Raw genomic sequence first — 15,286 nt, 5'->3', positions numbered from 1 at the left:
GAGCTGGGGCACGGCCACACCCCCAGCTGCCGCAGTACCAACTCGGCCGCCCCGGGGGGCCAGAGGCCCCATCATCTGCACGGTGGGGACGGAGGCGCCGCGCTCCTGCGCGCGGGGCGATGGGGAGTGGGCGCGTGGGGCGAGGAGCCGGCCGAACGCGGGGCGGGGCGCGCCGGGCGGGGCGGGCCGGGCCGGCGTCTGCCCGCGCGAGGAAGTCCCGGCCCCGCGCTTTGGGGAAGTGAGGCCGAGGCGCCTGCGCACTGAAGCCTGCGCCCGCTCCCCGACGATTCGGCCGGACCTCGGAGCGCGCGGGCCGGCGGCTGCGGCGCGAGTGGCTCGGGAGCGCGGCCGGTGAGTGCGCGCGCGCGGCGCCGAGGACCGCGGCCCTGCCCCTCTGGCCAGGGCCCGGGGGCCGTGCGGGGCGGGAGCCTCGGAAACCGGCGCCGGAATCCGCGCCCCAAGGACTCCGCCGCGGGGTCCACGTGGACCCTGGGCCGCGGCGGGACTGGAGCCCGTCCCCGCGCGTGGGGGAGGGGCCGTTGCAGCCGGGTTCCCCTTTTCTGCAGCTCGAAGCCTGGGGAAGTGATTGCTCAAAGCGGGGGGGGGGGGGGGCCGGAAGAACCCAGGTTTCCGCGTCTCCCGTCCCCCCCCTCAGCCTGTGGGGAGGGGCCGAGGCGGGACACCCGGTTTGCCCCCGCCCCCACCCTGTTGCATCTGGCAGCCACTCATCCCTGCCAGTCGCAGGGAAGGCGCTGCGCCCCCGGCCCGAGCCGATCGGGGGCTCCAGGCGCCAGCCTCGCTCCAGAACGCGCAGGAGGACCTCCTGCCGTCTGACTTGAGTCCTGCTGCTGCAGTACACGCCCCTTCGGCAGCCAGGGTGGGGCCCAGAGCGAACCTGGCCCCTCCCGCCCCTGCCTCGCCTTTGGGTCGCTGGTGAGTGCGGCGCACGGCGAGTTCCTTGAGAGTGGGGTGGGGGCGTCAGAGGCTGGAGGAAGGGGCAGACTTCTCCAGGCCCAACCCCACCATGAGAGAGAGGGAGGGAGAGAAGTGGGTTGCCCCCACCATTGTAGAGGTGGGCAGTGGCGAGGGTCACCAGGGCTAGGAAAGACCTGGCCTGCCTTGGAGGAGCCAGGCTGGGACTTACCTACGGGGGAGGGGGGCGGCGCGGCAGACAGGAAAGGTGCTGAGGAGGGTGAGAAGAAGGGAATGGAGCCCCTCTGTCAACCCCCCTCCCAAAGGTTATGGCATTTTTTTTCCTGGGATTGTCACATTTTCTTATTCTTTTTTTGGACTGGGCAGGCTCGGGGACGTTCTTTTTCCTTCTGTGGAGCAGAGCAGCAGCCGCTCCCAAGGGAGCCTCTGTCCCCAGAGGCCAAACTTGCTGCCTGTCCAGCTTCTCCTATCCCAGACTTAGGGACCAAAGCCTGGAGGGGCTGGGGTAGGGGAGGGAGCCCCCTCCCACGTGCCCGAATGAGGGGCGGGAACCCTGGTTCAGACCCTGTACCCCCACCAAGAAAGAGAGCAGGTGCCCCAGGGGCACAGGTGGCCCCAGCCAGCCTGAGGAGGGTGCAGGGAGCCAGGCCCAGGGATGGGTGACCAGGTGCAGGGCCTGCAACCAGGACAGAAGGGACGGCTTCTCCCCCTGCCTCTCCCGCCCCAGCACCTGGGCCCTGCATCCTCAGGCAGGTCCCCTCGTCCAAGGCAGAGCTGAGTTGGAGAAGGCAGCCTAGAGGGGTACAGTCTTCAGGGTGCTGGGGGGGCGGGGGTGCAGAGGAGGAAGAGCCGCTCTGCCTGGGGAAGTCACAGCCCGTCTGGGGTACAGCTACCAGACCTCAGAGGTTGCCACACCCCTTCCTTTCCCTAGAAACTTGACCCCTGAGGGTAGGCATGCTGTCGGGCTGCTTCTTCCCCATCTGTTTGCTGGAAGCCAGTGGGATCCAGTTGGAGGGTCCCCCCCCAGCGATCTCAGGGGAAGCCAGGCAGGTGGCCAAGTGGCCAAGGCCCCGTGGGACCCTACACCTGGCCCCCAGATTTGGGTCAAGGCCGAGGCCTCCACATGCCCAGGCTCTGGAGACAGGGGTGCCCCAGGTGTGCATATCCCGGGCTGTCACCTCTGAGCGCAGCACCCGGTCAGTGGCTGGGAGGCAGGAGCTGCCTAGCCTGGTGACTGCCCCGGGGCCTATCCCAGAGCGTCCACTTTCCTCTTCTGCCATTGCACACCCCACGAGGCCAACATGGACCAAACAGACATTAAAAGGCCAAGAGCTGAGGGATGGGGGGCAGCAGGGCGGATGATCATTTAATGAGAAAATAAACTGAAACCAAGTCCTGAGCACCTCGCGACGGGGTTTCAGGAAGGTCCGCGTGGCAGACGTGCCAGGGGGCGCCGCCCCCAGCCCCGGGGGTGGGGCGGGGCGCCTCGCCTGGGCCGAGGTGGGCGCAGGCCGAGGTAGAGACTGGGAGGCAGGTGGGGAGGCGTTCAAAACTGCCTCCTGGACCCTGATTGGCCGCCCCCGCGGCTCAGGTCCGCGGGTTCCCCGCGGGGGCCGCTCACCCGGATGGGGCTCCGGCGCCCCCCGCGCGTCCGCACCGTGGAAGGTGCGCCCCGACGCCGAGCGGAAGGGACCCCGCGGCTCCGACCTGCCCGGGAGCAGGACGCACCCCATACCCCGCCGCCGCCCGGCGCGCCCGCCCTGCCCTGCGGCAGGCCTGGGGCCGCAGCGGTTTCCGCAGCCTGTGGGGGGGGGGGGCGGTGGGAGGGGAAGGGAGGCCGGGAGACCCTGGGCGCGGGAAGGTGCCAGCCGAGTGTTCGGGCGCCGGGCCAGTGACCGGGCCGAGAAGGTGGCGGTCCCTGGCGGCTCTCGGCCGTCCTCACCGGTGCCTGCTGCACTTCCCGCACCCTCAGGACGTCCCGCCCCAGCCCCAAGTCCTCCTTGTCTGCAGGCCTGGTCTGCTGCCCCTGCTGAGTCCCCAGGAGCAGGTGGGGAGCCTCCCCAGGGCTGATCCGGACTCCTCGTGGGGAGCAACCCTCACCACCTCCCAGCAGCCGAGGAAAACCTGGGATGGAGGGAGCTGGGATGGGGGGTCTAAATGTCTGACCACCACCCCTATGCACCGCCCTTATAGCCCCAGACTCTGGGGGCCTCCAGCCCCCTTGGGAGGGGCCAGGAGCCGGAAACCGAGAAAGAGGAACCCTGGCTTCCGGCTTCCCAGGGAGCGAGTAGATGGGGGTGTCCCAGAACCTCCTGTGGAGATCTTGTCTGGGGTCCCCTCCTTCCTGACCCCACATACCCTCATAGCCACAGTGTAGACTGGAGTGGGGGTCAGGGCCTGGGCAGAGCGGTCTGGAGGTGGGAGGCCGGGCAGGGGGCCGGGGGACACCTCCGGGAGGAGGGAGAGACTCGGGACCTCTTCAGGGGGGCAGGCTGCCACCGGTGTCAGGTCCTCCATGAGAGTCCCGGCCTCTCTTCTCAGAGCCCCAGGCTGTGGTGAGGGTCCTGGAGCAGGTACCACGGAGCCCCGGCAACCTCTTCCACCCACCCATGCCCACCCCGCCTGAGGCTGAGAAGCAGGTGGGCCGCCTCCACCGCTGACTCCGTCCCTCGGGGGCTGGGGGCATGACTAGGAGTTGGGAGACCCCTGGACACCTGGGAGGCCAGAAGGGTCACGCCCCGCCGGGAGCAAGCAGGCCCCCAGCAGGCGGGGGGACGGGGGGGGAAGCAGGTGGTTCCCACAGGTTCTGCCTGGAGGCTGACGCGGCCCCGTCTTCCCCCAGCACACAGGGCCGGAGGAGGGGGACCAGCCTCCCTCCATGTCCAGTCGTGATGCGGCTCCCCCAGCTCCCCCCAGGCGCAACCCCTGCTGCTTGTGCTGGTGTTGCTGCTGCAGCTGCTCCTGGTACGTGGGCCGGGGGTGCACCGTGTGCCGGTGGGCAGGGGGCACTGAGCAGACCTGGGATCCAGGGCCCCACTCCTCAGCCCCTCGGGGGGCTTTTGAGGCACCGCCCACAGCACTCGTCCAGGGGTCTGGTGACCGGCGGCCAGTGCCCAGGCCCCTCTGTGTGTGTGATTTTCATGGCTGGTGTGCCGAGGTTGCGTCCACATGCAGGCACCTAGTCAGCACGTGCACGTGTGTGTGTGTACGCACGCACGCGTGTGTCTACTGTAAGCCCGCCCAGACTGGCCCTGGGGACCTACAGCAGAACAAAAGCAGGTCCTACACGTGTGTCAGGTGGAGGAGCCTTAAGCAGAGACCTGGCCCTGGGACAGTGCAGGGGGTGGACGTGGGGCCTCCGGGGGGGATGTGGCTTCTAGGCGCGTAGGGAACCTGTTGGGGTTTTTGTGCCTCGCAGAGGCCTGGCCCTTTTCGGGCTTCCACCCCGTGGCTGTTGAGTGGACAGCGCTGAGGGGACCCAAAGGGGGATCAGCTGAGCAGTGAGCAACTGAGGCCTGAAACAGGAGAGGGACCGCCTGGGGGTAGAGACACGAGGCCGTGAACTGTTAGGGCTCGTGGGGGCCAAGCGAGGAGTGAGGAGTCTGGCGGGTGGGGGTAGGGTGGGAGCTGAGTTCTGTCTGGACCTTTGAGGTTGAGGTGTCTGTTAGCCGTCTCAGTGACCCTGGGGAGAGGTCCAGCTGGAGGTGTGGACTGCGGAGCCAGCACTGATGCTGTGGCGGGAACTAAGGAGAGAAGCAGGGCCCCGAGGGAGAGTCAGGGGCCAGACACACGGGCTGGGGGCTTTCTCCCCATCAGTTGGAGTCTCTGGGAGAATGCAGTGGGGGTCGAGGTCAGGCCAGGGAGGGAGAGGTACCCGAGGGGCCTGCGAAGCCCCGAAGGCAAGACAACGGGCCCAGGGCCGGACCGGAGATCGGGAAAGGAGCCGACCCACCCTGCAGGGGGTTCACGTGTGCTGAGAGCCCCTAGGCCTCGTGCCCATACAGACGCGTGTCGGTGTCACTGTGGCCAGCGTCCTGCGCGCACACGCGTGCCGCGGAGGGCAGTGCCACCGTCCCCTCTGCCGGCAGGAACGAGGAGCGGCGGCGAGCGTGGCGGGCCTCCCGAGAGAGCAGGCTGCAGCCCCTCCCCAGCTGCGAAGCCTGGTGAGTCTCGGCCGCGGGTCTGCGCGGTGCGGGGCGGGGGCGATCCGGGCGGAGGGGGCGGGGCCTGGCGCGGCCTGTGGCCGATACCCGGGTGCCCGTGCCCGCAGTGCCACGCCGAGCCCAGAGGAGGTGCGGAGCTGGGCGCAGTCCTTCGACAAGCTAATGCACAGTCCAGCGGGCCGCAGCGTGTTCCGCGAGTTCCTGCGCACCGAGTACAGCGAGGAGAACATGCTCTTCTGGCTGGCCTGCGAGGAGCTCAAGGCCGAGGCCAACCAGCACGTGGTGGACGAGAAGGCGCGGCTCATCTACGAGGACTATGTGTCCATCTTGTCCCCCAAGGAGGTGCGCCGCGCGGGGACCGGGGTGGGGGGCGGGGGCGCCTCCGGGCCCCTGACCGCGGCCCCTGTCCCGCAGGTGAGCCTGGACTCCCGGGTGCGGGAGGGCGTCAACAAGAAGATGCAGGAGCCGTCGGCGCACACGTTTGACGACGCGCAGCTGCAGATTTACACGCTGATGCACCGAGACTCCTACCCCCGCTTCCTCAGCTCCCCCGCCTACCGCGCCCTGCTGCTCCGGGGCCGCTCCACATCCTCCAGTGAGGCCTAGACTGCCCACCGTGGCTGCCTGGACGCGGGGCCCCTCCCGCGGGCAGAGACTCCTTTCACAAATGAGCTTCACGTGCGGGCACACCCGCCGGGCCCAGCGCCCGGGGCGGCCCCAGGCAGGAGCTCCAGGTGCTGGGCAGGCCAGAAGCCCCCTTCCCCACCCAGAGGACCCAGCGCCCCAGGATCCAGCTGAGAGGCGGGCGTGAGGGCCTCTGGGCCTAGGCAGCCCCTCCAGCACCACCACCCCTACTGAGCACTTCCTGCTGGGGTTCCCACCTGGTGAAAGGAGGCGCCCTCCCTGAAAGCATCCTGGACCCACAAAGCTCACAAGGTCCTCCTCCCCGGGCCCCAGGGGCCCCTGGGAAACGCCTTTGGTGGAGAACAGAAGCTCTGTGCTGTCTAGTTTTGTGACAAGAGGAAACCTCCAACTGATGCCATCTGCACCCCGGGATCAGACCCAGGACCTCAGAACCAGGCTCAAGGCAGCAGGACCCGGCTTCTTTTATATGTTCATTGAGTTTAAGCCAATAACATGGCACTGTGTGTTTTATCAAAAAACAAAAACAAAGTTTTCATATTTAACTCCACTCCTCTTCCCCCCAAAATAGAACCTTATTATTGAAGATATTTTTCAAGTAAAAGCCTCTCCCCTCCGTCTACGTTTGCGGGAGGATCAGAGAACGAGGAGTGGGCCACGACCCCCAGCAGGCAGCAGCCACGCTCAGTGACGGGACCCTGTGCTCTGCTCCAACCCCACCCCGCAGAGCAACAGCCTCAGCGGGCAGCTGTGCTCAGCCCTCCCCATGCGAGGGCGCCACCAAGGGTGACAACGCAACGAGACACTGGGCAGGCAGGGTCCCTGGCGGGGGCTGGCCGGCTAAGGCAGGACACTTACGGGGGAGACCTCCCCGAGACCCCGGGTGCCGGGCAGTCACCTGTACTGTCTCACAGGCCCCACAGGGCACACACTTGCCACCCTGTTCCCTGAGTTTCTGCTTGGTAAAGCGATTCAACGCTGCAACCGGGGCGCAGAGGGTCTGGTCAGGGGTCCGCCCCCATCCACACTGCTTTCACGAGCAGTGGGGCATCCTGAAGGGTTGCAGGCAGGCACGGCTGTGGGGCCCAGACTTAGCCTCCCGCCCATAATCCCTGGACCCTGAGCTGCGGTGCCCGGAGAGGTCGTGAGACCCCGGCTCCTCTGTGCGCCCACAGCACCCCCCCCCCCACCTGCTCCTCGTGCTATGCAGGCCCAGCCCTGCCCCTCCCACGGGTACACTCAGGCCCCTCTGAGAGCCAGCGGGCTCTTCCCTCCAGTGTTGTCCCAATAGGCCAAGCCTCAACATCACCCGACCCCAGGGAGGTGGGCTGTCTCCGCAGCGGCGGGGGTCGGGGAGATCAAACCAGAGATGAGGGGATAGGGGACCCAGCTTGAAGCCCAGGCCTGTACATGGCCCACCAGGACCAAGGGCTAGGGAAAAAACAGTGGCAAAAAGAAACATTTAATAACTGGGGGGTAAGAGGGGGAAAGGTGCACTGCAGGCAGGGTGGGGGGCAGGGTGTGCTGCCTTCTGAGGAAGGCCAGGTGGGCAAAGGGCAGGTCTCCAGAGAAGCTGTATCTGTTGGCAGAGGATGGGGAAAGGGCGACGGCCAGCACTGGCCGTGGCCCAAGGCTGCAGGCACACATGCACAGGGCTCAGCAGAACTGCAAGAAACAGGTGAGAGGCGCCCATCCAGCCACGTGGCCTGCAGGACCCCACAGGGCAGGAGGCAGGGCTGGGGTCTCCATCCACCATCTCCAAGGCTCCCAGGAGGCTGGCTGGCATGGCCATCCCCCAGTTCACACCACAGACCCCACAAAGGCTGGAGACACCCACCTCCAGAGAACAGGGCTGGGGATGGATGGCCTGGGCTCACCCACCTACCTTCCAGCGGTTTCCACACTCGTTGCAGACAACGAACGTGGTCATAGGCTCATCGGAGCTGCGGGTCTGCACCTGTGGGGAGGGCCACGGTGGGAGGGGCCCAGCCCCAGGGTCTCAGTCCCTTGCAGCTGGAGGCCCCAGGGAGCAGGACTTCCCAGGAGTCACAACCTGGGGAGCCCGCCCCCCACGGCCTCAGGCCGCGCTGGCCTCACGTCACCTGGGCTGAGGCTGCCCTGCAACCCCCACCTTGCAGTCACCCCAACCGCTTTCCTCTTACAGGGCCCCCCAACATCTCTTGGGGCCCACCTCCACAACTCTGAGCGGAGTCCTGCTACCACCACCGGGCACCCATCCTCCCACCAGCAGCAACACAGGGGGGCTGGGCTCCCAAACTTCAGTGCCCCAGAACGAACGGGCTGGACCCACCGCCCGAGACTGCCTACTGGGGAGCAGGGGTCCTCGGCAAGGGGGAGGCCCCAAGGGTGACCGCAGCTCCCGGCCCCATCGGAGACTAGGTTGTCGGACCCCCGTCCCAGCACCACTCACACCGCACGTGTCCAGGCACAAGGGGGATCCGGCCTGCACAGCAGGGGCACAGATGGCTCCGAGGAGGGGCGGGGCTCCGGGAGGGCTGCCGACGCTCACCTGCGTGTAGGTGCAGTTCTTCTTCCTGCACTTGCCGCAGGTGAACAGGTCGGTCTGCGTGCCGCCTGTGCGCGCCATCTGGTGCTCGCGGATGGCCTCCTTGGTCATGGCCTTGCGGATCTCCTTCAGCTCGTCGCTGGCCATCTCCTGGGGCGAGGGGCGCGTGCTTAGCCCGCGGCCCGCCAGGGGCAGCCCCCAGCACCCCCACGGGCTCACCTCCGAGGTCATCACGGCGATCTGTTGGGGCGTGATGGCGCCGCACAGCACGTTGCGCCGCAGGCTGGGGTTCTTGGCGTCCTTGAGGTTGGAGAGGCGGCTGCGCACACGGTTCTTGTACTTCATGTCCGTGTTCCCCACGTCCCGGAAGATGCGTGCGGACGTTTAAGGAGCCGTAGGGAGGCCGATGCCCCGCCCTCCACCCCTGCCCCCAGGTCAGCCAGGGCCTTTCGCGAGGTGTGTCGGAAGAGCCAGCCACACCTGGGCATCGACAACTGACGCTTTCCCGGCTGAGACCCAAATGCAGGCTGGAGGCCCGGGACCCAGGCCCACCGCAGGCCCGGTCAGACCCCAGAGGGTCTGGGAGGAGCCCCCTGGTCAAGACGAGCACGCCCACCCGACCACCCAATCCCCTGGCGAAGGCGCAGGACAGTGGCCACCAGGGGAGCTGAGCCTGGCTGGCCCCGCCGTTCCTCCAGATCTGCAGCCCCCAAGCCGCTGCACAAAGGATATATTCCTCGATCTGGGCCGACAAGCGCTCGCAGTCTGCACCGACAGCCACGTGGTCATCTGCAAGAAGGAGCCCTGACCAGCTGCCCTGCCGGCTCCCCCCCACACCTCAGCCTGCGCAGCATCCGGGCGTCCTGCTCCCCAGAGACCCCCGGCTCCCCGCCCCCAAGGTCAGCAGCATGGGGTTGGACTCAGGCCTCCACAGGCAGGCGGGGCCCAGGCCACCTGGGAATCAAGCGTGTGTCAGGAGCCAGGACCCCGAGGTGTGCTGGGTGGCCCCGGCCCAGGCACTCACGGTCCGTCTGCAGGGCAGCGGTCAGCATCTCGCGACACTTGTTGCGCACGGCGTCACAGGTGACCGGCACTGGAGGAAACGTGGTGATCCTGGGTGTCGATGGCGTCCTGGGCAGCTCTGGCCTCTTGCGGCTGGAGAGAGGCCCGCTCGGGCCACGTGCACCTCCGTGAGATGCCGGTCCCCAGAAAAGCCAATGTCACAGCCACGATGCCCCCAGACCCCGTCTGCTCCACCCTGACAGCGCCCCAGAACCCTGCCCATCTACAGTCAGGTCCAGCACGTCCACGCGGTCTGGCCAGAGGCAGTGAGGATCACTGGGTGAGACACACCCCCAGACGGGATCCCCACCCTCAGGGAGACCTGGGACACGGGGCCACACTGCCCAACGCAAACTGCCAGGTCAGGGGGAGGCAGACGGGACGAGGGATCACTCAAGACCAGGCACCACTATGCAGGCAGCCCCACCCCGTGGAGGTCTGGGCACCCCCCTCCATGGGTTGCCTGTCCACAAGGCTCTGTCCACCCACGGTCCTCCTCTCACACCCCTGCATCTCGTGACCCTGTGACCTCCACGGAAGCCAGTGGAAGCAGGCGGCTTCCTGGAGGAAAACTAAAACGTGCAGGTGGGCAGATGAGCCCACGTCTCTGCACAGCCATGCGGTGAATCCAAAGCTCAGCTTTTCCTCGCCCTTGGCCACTGCTGCCCAGTGGGGTCAAGGGCAGAGCAGCCTCTCAGCCACAGCCCATCCCGGGGGCGGCAGGAGCAGGGAGGCCTCAGCAGCCCCAAAACGTGCACCATGCCACAGCCTGGGGCATCCCCGGTGAGGGAGGGGCCGGCAGCCAGAGACCCCAGGCCAACGTGGGTAGCCAGAGTTAGCCCGGGCCTGGATCCGGGGACGTGAGCAACGGGCTCCCACAGGCCCGCTCAGCCAGGCAGACAGAGTGCCCCCCTCACATGCTTGGGGCTAAAAAGGCCCAGAGGAGGCTCCGGAGGGCAAGTGGCCAGCAAGAGGCTGACCCTGGGGAGAGCCCCTGCCGAGGAGCTGAAAGGGCTGATGACCTCAGCGCCCCCACCCAGCGCCCCTGGAAATCCGCACCCCGGTCTGCCGAGAAAGTGGGGCCATAGGCGGGGCGTGTGTCTGCCTTCCAGACGTGCTACCTGGGGTCCTGGGCCTCGGAGGCCTCCTTGGAGGACGATGTGGGCAGAGGCCCGCCCCTCCTCCGCTCCCTGGCTTTGGCGTCTGAAGCATCTATATGTGCCGGGAAAGAAGGGAGGGCTGGCTGGGAGAAGGCAGGCCCGGAGGACAGGGCGGGGCCCGGGAGGGGGGCAGACCACCACCGAGGCACAGCCCCGGCCAGCGGACATCGGACCCTGCCTCCAGCCCCAGCCTCCTGCGAACGACTGCGGTCCTCTCTCCGCAGCCAAGGAAGGTCCTGAAAAGTCTCCCTGAGTACAGAACCCCCCCAGAGTGACGGCCTTCACGGATGGCACGGCTGGACTCGGACAAAGGCTGGTCACCGCAGGCAGGCCGGGCATGGCCACTCCCCAGCTGGGCCTCGGCCCCAGAGCGAGCCATCGAGGGAGTCCCAGCCTGCACTGGGGACCTTCCCACAGAACGAGAAGCGTCCCATATGCCACCAGAATAAATACGCTTGTCCAACACACAGCCCAACAGCCACGCAGGACTGGAGAGAAGCCCAGGACATGCAGCTCTGTTTCCCAAGGGCTTGGACAGAGCCCAGGAGGGGCTGGGAAGGGAGGGGAAGCTCAGGGTCCAGTGGGGGCATCCCAGTCGCCCCACTGTCCCTAGAAAGAGGCTGCCCGTTCCCTGAGGGGCTCCAGACGCCCCTTCCTCCTCCTCCCCCTCCTCGCCCCCCCGCCCCCCGACGTCCAGAGCTGCCCCCTACCCTCTGACTGCCCCACACTCCTCCCCTGGGCGACCTCCCCCAGCTCTGCCAGGCCCCCCTCCAGGGCTCAGCGCAGCCTTAACTCCCCTTGCTCCTCGTGGAGCCCCCTCCTCCCAGCCCGAGCCAGTGCTTCCTGGACTGGATCCCAGGTGGCCCTGGCTCGGGAACAGCACAGTCTGCCAAGGGCCAGCACGTCTCGGGTGCCCCCCGCCCCCACGCCCAGCCTAGGCTGCCTGACCCGCACCCAGGAGCTTCTTCCAGGACTTGATGAGAGACTTGGCCAGCGTGACGACCTCCTCGTCCGAGCTCTGCTTCCGCAGGGCGTTGACAGACATGCCGACGCGGGTGGACTGCAAGGCAAGCGGCCAGGCTGGGGGCAGCGGTCAGACCCTCCCCACAGACCCTCGGTGACTCCCACAGGGCAAGCTGGGCACCAGCGAGGGGAGGTGGATGCCCCCCGCCGACGGTTACTGCCCCATGTGCAGGAACCTCAGCGAGGAACACAGTGGATTGCCCTTGAATGCCCCTCCCTGTCTCGTGGAGCAACAGAGAAAGGCAAGGGACAGTCTCCTCAGAGGCAGGGATTCATGCCAGCCAAGGGCCAGGGTGGGGAGCAGGAAGCTCTGCCAGGTGCCTGGGAGCTGGGGGACGGGGCACACGGGGCCCTACCTGCAGCAGGTGCAGCGTGACGGGCATGGCCTTCAGTTCCCGCAGCAGGTCCATGGCTCCCTCCTGGAAGGAGAAGGGAGGACCCTCGTAAATGACTTTGAGGTCTCAGTGGGCAAGCTCAGCTCCTCCCACACACGAGGGCTGGGGGAACACGAGGCAGTGACACTCTGGAGATCCACCTGGGGTCAGATGCCCAGGGAAGGCAGGCATGAGAAGGGAGCAGCTGTGCACTTAACCCCAGCCCAGGGCCCCCAAGGGCCGTCAGGGGAAAGGGCCGAAGCCCATCCCCAGCAGGGGCGGCGCCCGCACCTGCCGGGTCCCACATCCCCCGCCCACGTGGCTCAGGCAGCCTCTCCTCAGTGCCGCCTGCTGGGGCCAAGCCCTCAGGGACCTCTGCTCCCCTCACGTGCACCCCACGCCCCCTGCTCACTCCCTCCAGCCGCGTCACCTCGCCTGGACGGCTGTGCCAGAACCCCGTCTCCCTTCTCTGTCCGGCACCCCTGCCCACATCTGCTTCCTCGTAGCCGCACACACAGGGGCCACACGGCTCCACAGCAGACGAAGCTCCCCAGGGCCCTCAGGGGGCCGAGCTGCCCGCCCGGGACCCGCTGCTCCCACTGCCAGCGACACGCCTGCCCCACTCTCCCTCCAAAGCTCTGTGCAAATGACACCTTCTCGGCGAGGCCTCTCCCGCTGACGGCAAGCAGCCCGGCGCCACCCCGTTCGCTCCCCGCCTCGCCTTCCTCCACAGAAGGCTCACGGAACCCACCGGTGTGGTTTCACGTGTGCGTGTCTCCCTCACGACATGAAGGAGGCAGCCATGCAAGGGGCGACAGCCTCAGATGTCCCGCAGCCTGGCCGTGGGAGGGGCAGAGCCTGCCCCATCCCTGACCTGGACGGCATCTCCGCTCAGGCTGCGGCTTGCCCCTCGCCACCCCCGCGGGCCCTGCCCCTTGGGCTACAGAGTCGAGCCCTGTAGTCAGCTCCTCAGAGGGGACAAATGGTCACCAGAACCGAGGGCACAGCGCCACTCGGCGATCTATCATCTTCCCCCAAACGGAGCCCCGGGCTGCAGAACGCCAGCTTTCTGTGGCCTCCGGACCAGAGGGGCATAAACGTGATTCCCAGTCACGGCCCCCAACTCCCCCAAGGGGCCTCAAAGGCACTGGGACCCACCAGGAGCCTCTGCTAGCTCTCACCCCCCACTCCATGGCGCCCCAAGCCCCCTAGCCCCCTTCCCAGTCCACACCTGTCCCCCTCCTCATTCTCCCCTGGGCTTCCATCCATGCGGTGCTCCACCTTGATGCCCCCTGCCCCCGTCCTGCCTGGCCCGACCCAGCCCTCCGTGGGTTCCGTGGCCCATCTCTGCCCCCAGCTGGGGCGCATTTATTTCGTCTCCTTCAGAGGGGAAGCAGCTTCTTTCTCTGGTCATCTCTGGAAACAGCCATAGACGTTCCCACACCCCTGCTCTGTGCTGCCCACAGCCCCAGGGGTGAGAGCATCATGCGGGCTTTGGGGCAGGCGCTGCTGCTTGATGGATGAATGAAAGCGTGGGGGCCAGCCCCCTTCCCAGCCCCGGGTGAGAACCCTGTCCAAAGACCCAGACTCAACCATGCTCAGCCCAAAAGTCACCCCCAAACCACCAGTGCAGGCACACAGCCCTGGGGTGGTGGGGCAGGCATCTCAAGACCCCAGCTGACCCTCCCTCACGGCCCCCACCACCCCTCGGCCCCGCCCCAGGAGCTCAGTCTGGGGAGAGCTGGTCGCGTTTATTGAGCCTCTCAGGGAGCCGGCAGCACTCCTCTCCACTCCCTAGAGGCAGGTGCCACCCACCAAAGATGCTCCCTGCGAGGATACCCAGATCACCAAGGTCCAAAGTTGAGAGGGGCCTGAAACTGAAGCCCCATGTGCTGTCCGCCCCCTACCACCACCAGCCCGAGACCGGGCACAGCCTTCCCCAGAGGCTCACTGGCCGAGGGACGACAGAAGCCGGCCAGCTGGTCGCGGGGGTCGGGGGGAGTCCTGCGCCCGGGCATTCCCAGGCCAGGCTGAGGGCTTCCTAGGGCTCGTTCCCAAGGGTGCCCACGCATCTGCCCACTCCCCAGTAGCTGCTGGCGGAGCCCTGGCTAAGGAAGGGGAAGGATTTATTAGGGCAACCCGGTTCTTGGAGGACTGAACAGACAAGGAAAAAAAGGGCCTCCGAGACAAGAAAGGCCTCTGGCCGGCTGGCCGGTGAAAATGAGATGATGGGGGCCGCAGCCCCAGGCCCGGCAGAGGTAGGGGGGCGCTGTAGCTCCAGGGGAGAAGGGGGTCCACTCTCACACTCCAAACTCCCGAAGGCGGAGAATGGGTGTGGGAGACCCAGGGTGGGACAGAGGGCTCTGAGTCGGGGATGGGGCTCGGCGGGGAGTTCTGGAGGACTTCGAGGATGCCCCGGCTGGGGAGGAGGAAGACGGGGGTGGGGGGGCGGCCAGTCAGGGCTGCACGGGCCGGGGCTTCCGCAGGGCCTGGAGGGACTGGGCCGAGGAGGGTCTCCGCCAGCCCGGCCTCCCGAGGGGCTCCGGAGTGAGGGGAGGAAGCGGGCGGATCCCAGGCCTGCGGGGTCTCAGTCTGGCAGTTTGGGTTTGAGTCCAGAGCGGCTGGCTCCCGGGACAAGGTTCAGACCGGATCGCGGCCTCTGCCGTGGGTGCGAGGTGAAGGGCAGGGCTGGCCCAGGGCGGGGGTCTCGGCCTCCGGCGGGGGTCTCCCCGTGTCCCGGGAGTCTCTCCCGGGGCGGAGTCTCGTCCTGCCCCTCGGGTGGTCGCCGCGGCCCTGACGGGGGCTCGGCAGGCTCGGCGGGGGCTCGGCGGGACGGGGGTCCCGGGGTCCTGGCGGCCCGCGCCCCTCACCGCGCTCTTCTTGGTCACCATCTTGTCCAGCCTCCGGGCGATCCGCGCAATCTCCTCCTCCTTGCCCATCATCGCCTCGGGGGCACCGCCCCCAGCGCCCGCCGCGCCAGCCTCGGCCTCCCGGCCCGGACCCCGGCCCCGGCCGCCGCAGCCTCCCGCACCCGCCGCAGCAGACGCAGCCCCGCCACGGGCGGGAGACCCTCCGTTCAAACCTCCGGCCCCCGCGGCACCGCGCTGCATCTTGGGATACGTAGTTCTCGCGCCCGCCCGCCACGCGCGCGCCCGCCCTGCCCCGGACCACAACTCCCAGGAGCCAGGGGGCGCGCAGGGCATCCTAGGAAGTGTAGTCCTTACGCGGGCAGCCGCCAGTGGACCGGTTAGCCGGCGGAGGGCGCTGCGGCCGCGCGGGGCGCGGCCGTGCGTGGGGGCCGCGGCGCCGAACCCGCGCTTTCCTCCCAACACCTCGCGGGGGCGGCCAGGGTCCGACTGCGCGGGGCAGCAAAGGCACGCTGGGGTCCGTCCCCTCTCCCCG

The 15,286-nt window shown here is 67.8% G+C and overlaps 2 protein-coding genes across 5 annotated transcripts; one reads left to right on the top strand and one right to left on the bottom strand.

The window, feature by feature from the left end:
* Positions 1–285: 285 nt before the first annotated feature.
* RGS19 (regulator of G protein signaling 19) lies at positions 286–6,277 on the top strand. Of its 3 annotated transcripts, none has more exons than XM_082857660.1 (6): positions 286–351; positions 3,475–3,572; positions 3,776–3,897; positions 5,022–5,096; positions 5,204–5,438; positions 5,511–6,277. In XM_082857660.1, exons 2-6 carry the CDS (start codon positions 3,543–3,545, stop codon positions 5,700–5,702), a joined length of 654 nt encoding a protein of 217 aa, XP_082713786.1. In that variant the 5' UTR covers positions 286–351; positions 3,475–3,542; the 3' UTR covers positions 5,703–6,277. The 3 variants fall into 3 exon arrangements, with proteins under 3 accessions (XP_082713786.1, XP_082713784.1, XP_082713785.1); XM_082857658.1 differs by having other exon boundaries at positions 288–933; XM_082857659.1 differs by lacking the exon at positions 3,475–3,572 and having other exon boundaries at positions 288–933.
* Positions 6,278–7,206: 929 nt separating this feature from the next.
* TCEA2 (transcription elongation factor A2) lies at positions 7,207–14,919 on the bottom strand. 2 transcript variants are annotated; one of them, XM_082856379.1, is made up of 10 exons: positions 14,755–14,919; positions 11,867–11,929; positions 11,442–11,547; positions 10,449–10,539; positions 9,290–9,420; positions 8,998–9,054; positions 8,485–8,639; positions 8,269–8,415; positions 7,624–7,695; positions 7,207–7,403 (listed from the first exon to the last, which is right to left on the bottom strand). In XM_082856379.1, the coding sequence occupies exons 1-10, from the start codon at positions 14,824–14,826 to the stop codon at positions 7,395–7,397; spliced, it is 903 nt and encodes a 300-aa protein (XP_082712505.1). In that variant the 5' UTR covers positions 14,827–14,919; the 3' UTR covers positions 7,207–7,394. The 2 variants fall into 2 exon arrangements, with proteins under 2 accessions (XP_082712505.1, XP_082712504.1); XM_082856378.1 differs by having other exon boundaries at positions 8,269–8,639.
* Positions 14,920–15,286: the final 367 nt, after the last annotated feature.

This window comes from Leucopleurus acutus, assembly GCF_964270905.1.
Source record: "Leucopleurus acutus genome assembly, chromosome: 16".
In the NCBI taxonomy this organism is placed as follows: Eukaryota; Metazoa; Chordata; class Mammalia; order Artiodactyla; family Delphinidae; genus Leucopleurus; species Leucopleurus acutus.
Note: the sequence above shows the minus strand (reverse complement) of the source record. Positions and strands in the feature narration are given on the sequence as shown.

Bases quoted from the DNA above. Each gene is read 5' to 3' on its own strand.
- RGS19 (XM_082857660.1), top strand. From the start codon at position 3,543: ATGCCCACCCCGCCTGAGGCTGAGAAGCAG. The intron at 3,573-3,775 runs GTGGGCCGCCTC...GTCTTCCCCCAG, and splicing joins CGCCTGAGGCTGAGAAGCAG to CACACAGGGCCGGAGGAGGG. The intron at 3,898-5,021 runs GTACGTGGGCCG...CTCTGCCGGCAG, and splicing joins TGCTGCTGCAGCTGCTCCTG to GAACGAGGAGCGGCGGCGAG.
- TCEA2 (XM_082856378.1), bottom strand. From the start codon at position 14,826: ATGATGGGCAAGGAGGAGGAGATTGCGCGGATCGCCCGGAGGCTGGAC. The intron at 9,421-10,448 runs GTAGCACGTCTG...GCCTCTCTCCAG, and splicing joins TCCGAGGCCCAGGACCCCAG to CCGCAAGAGGCCAGAGCTGC. The intron at 7,696-8,268 runs GTGAGCGTCGGC...CCCTCCCCACAG, and splicing joins AGAACTGCACCTACACGCAG to GTGCAGACCCGCAGCTCCGA.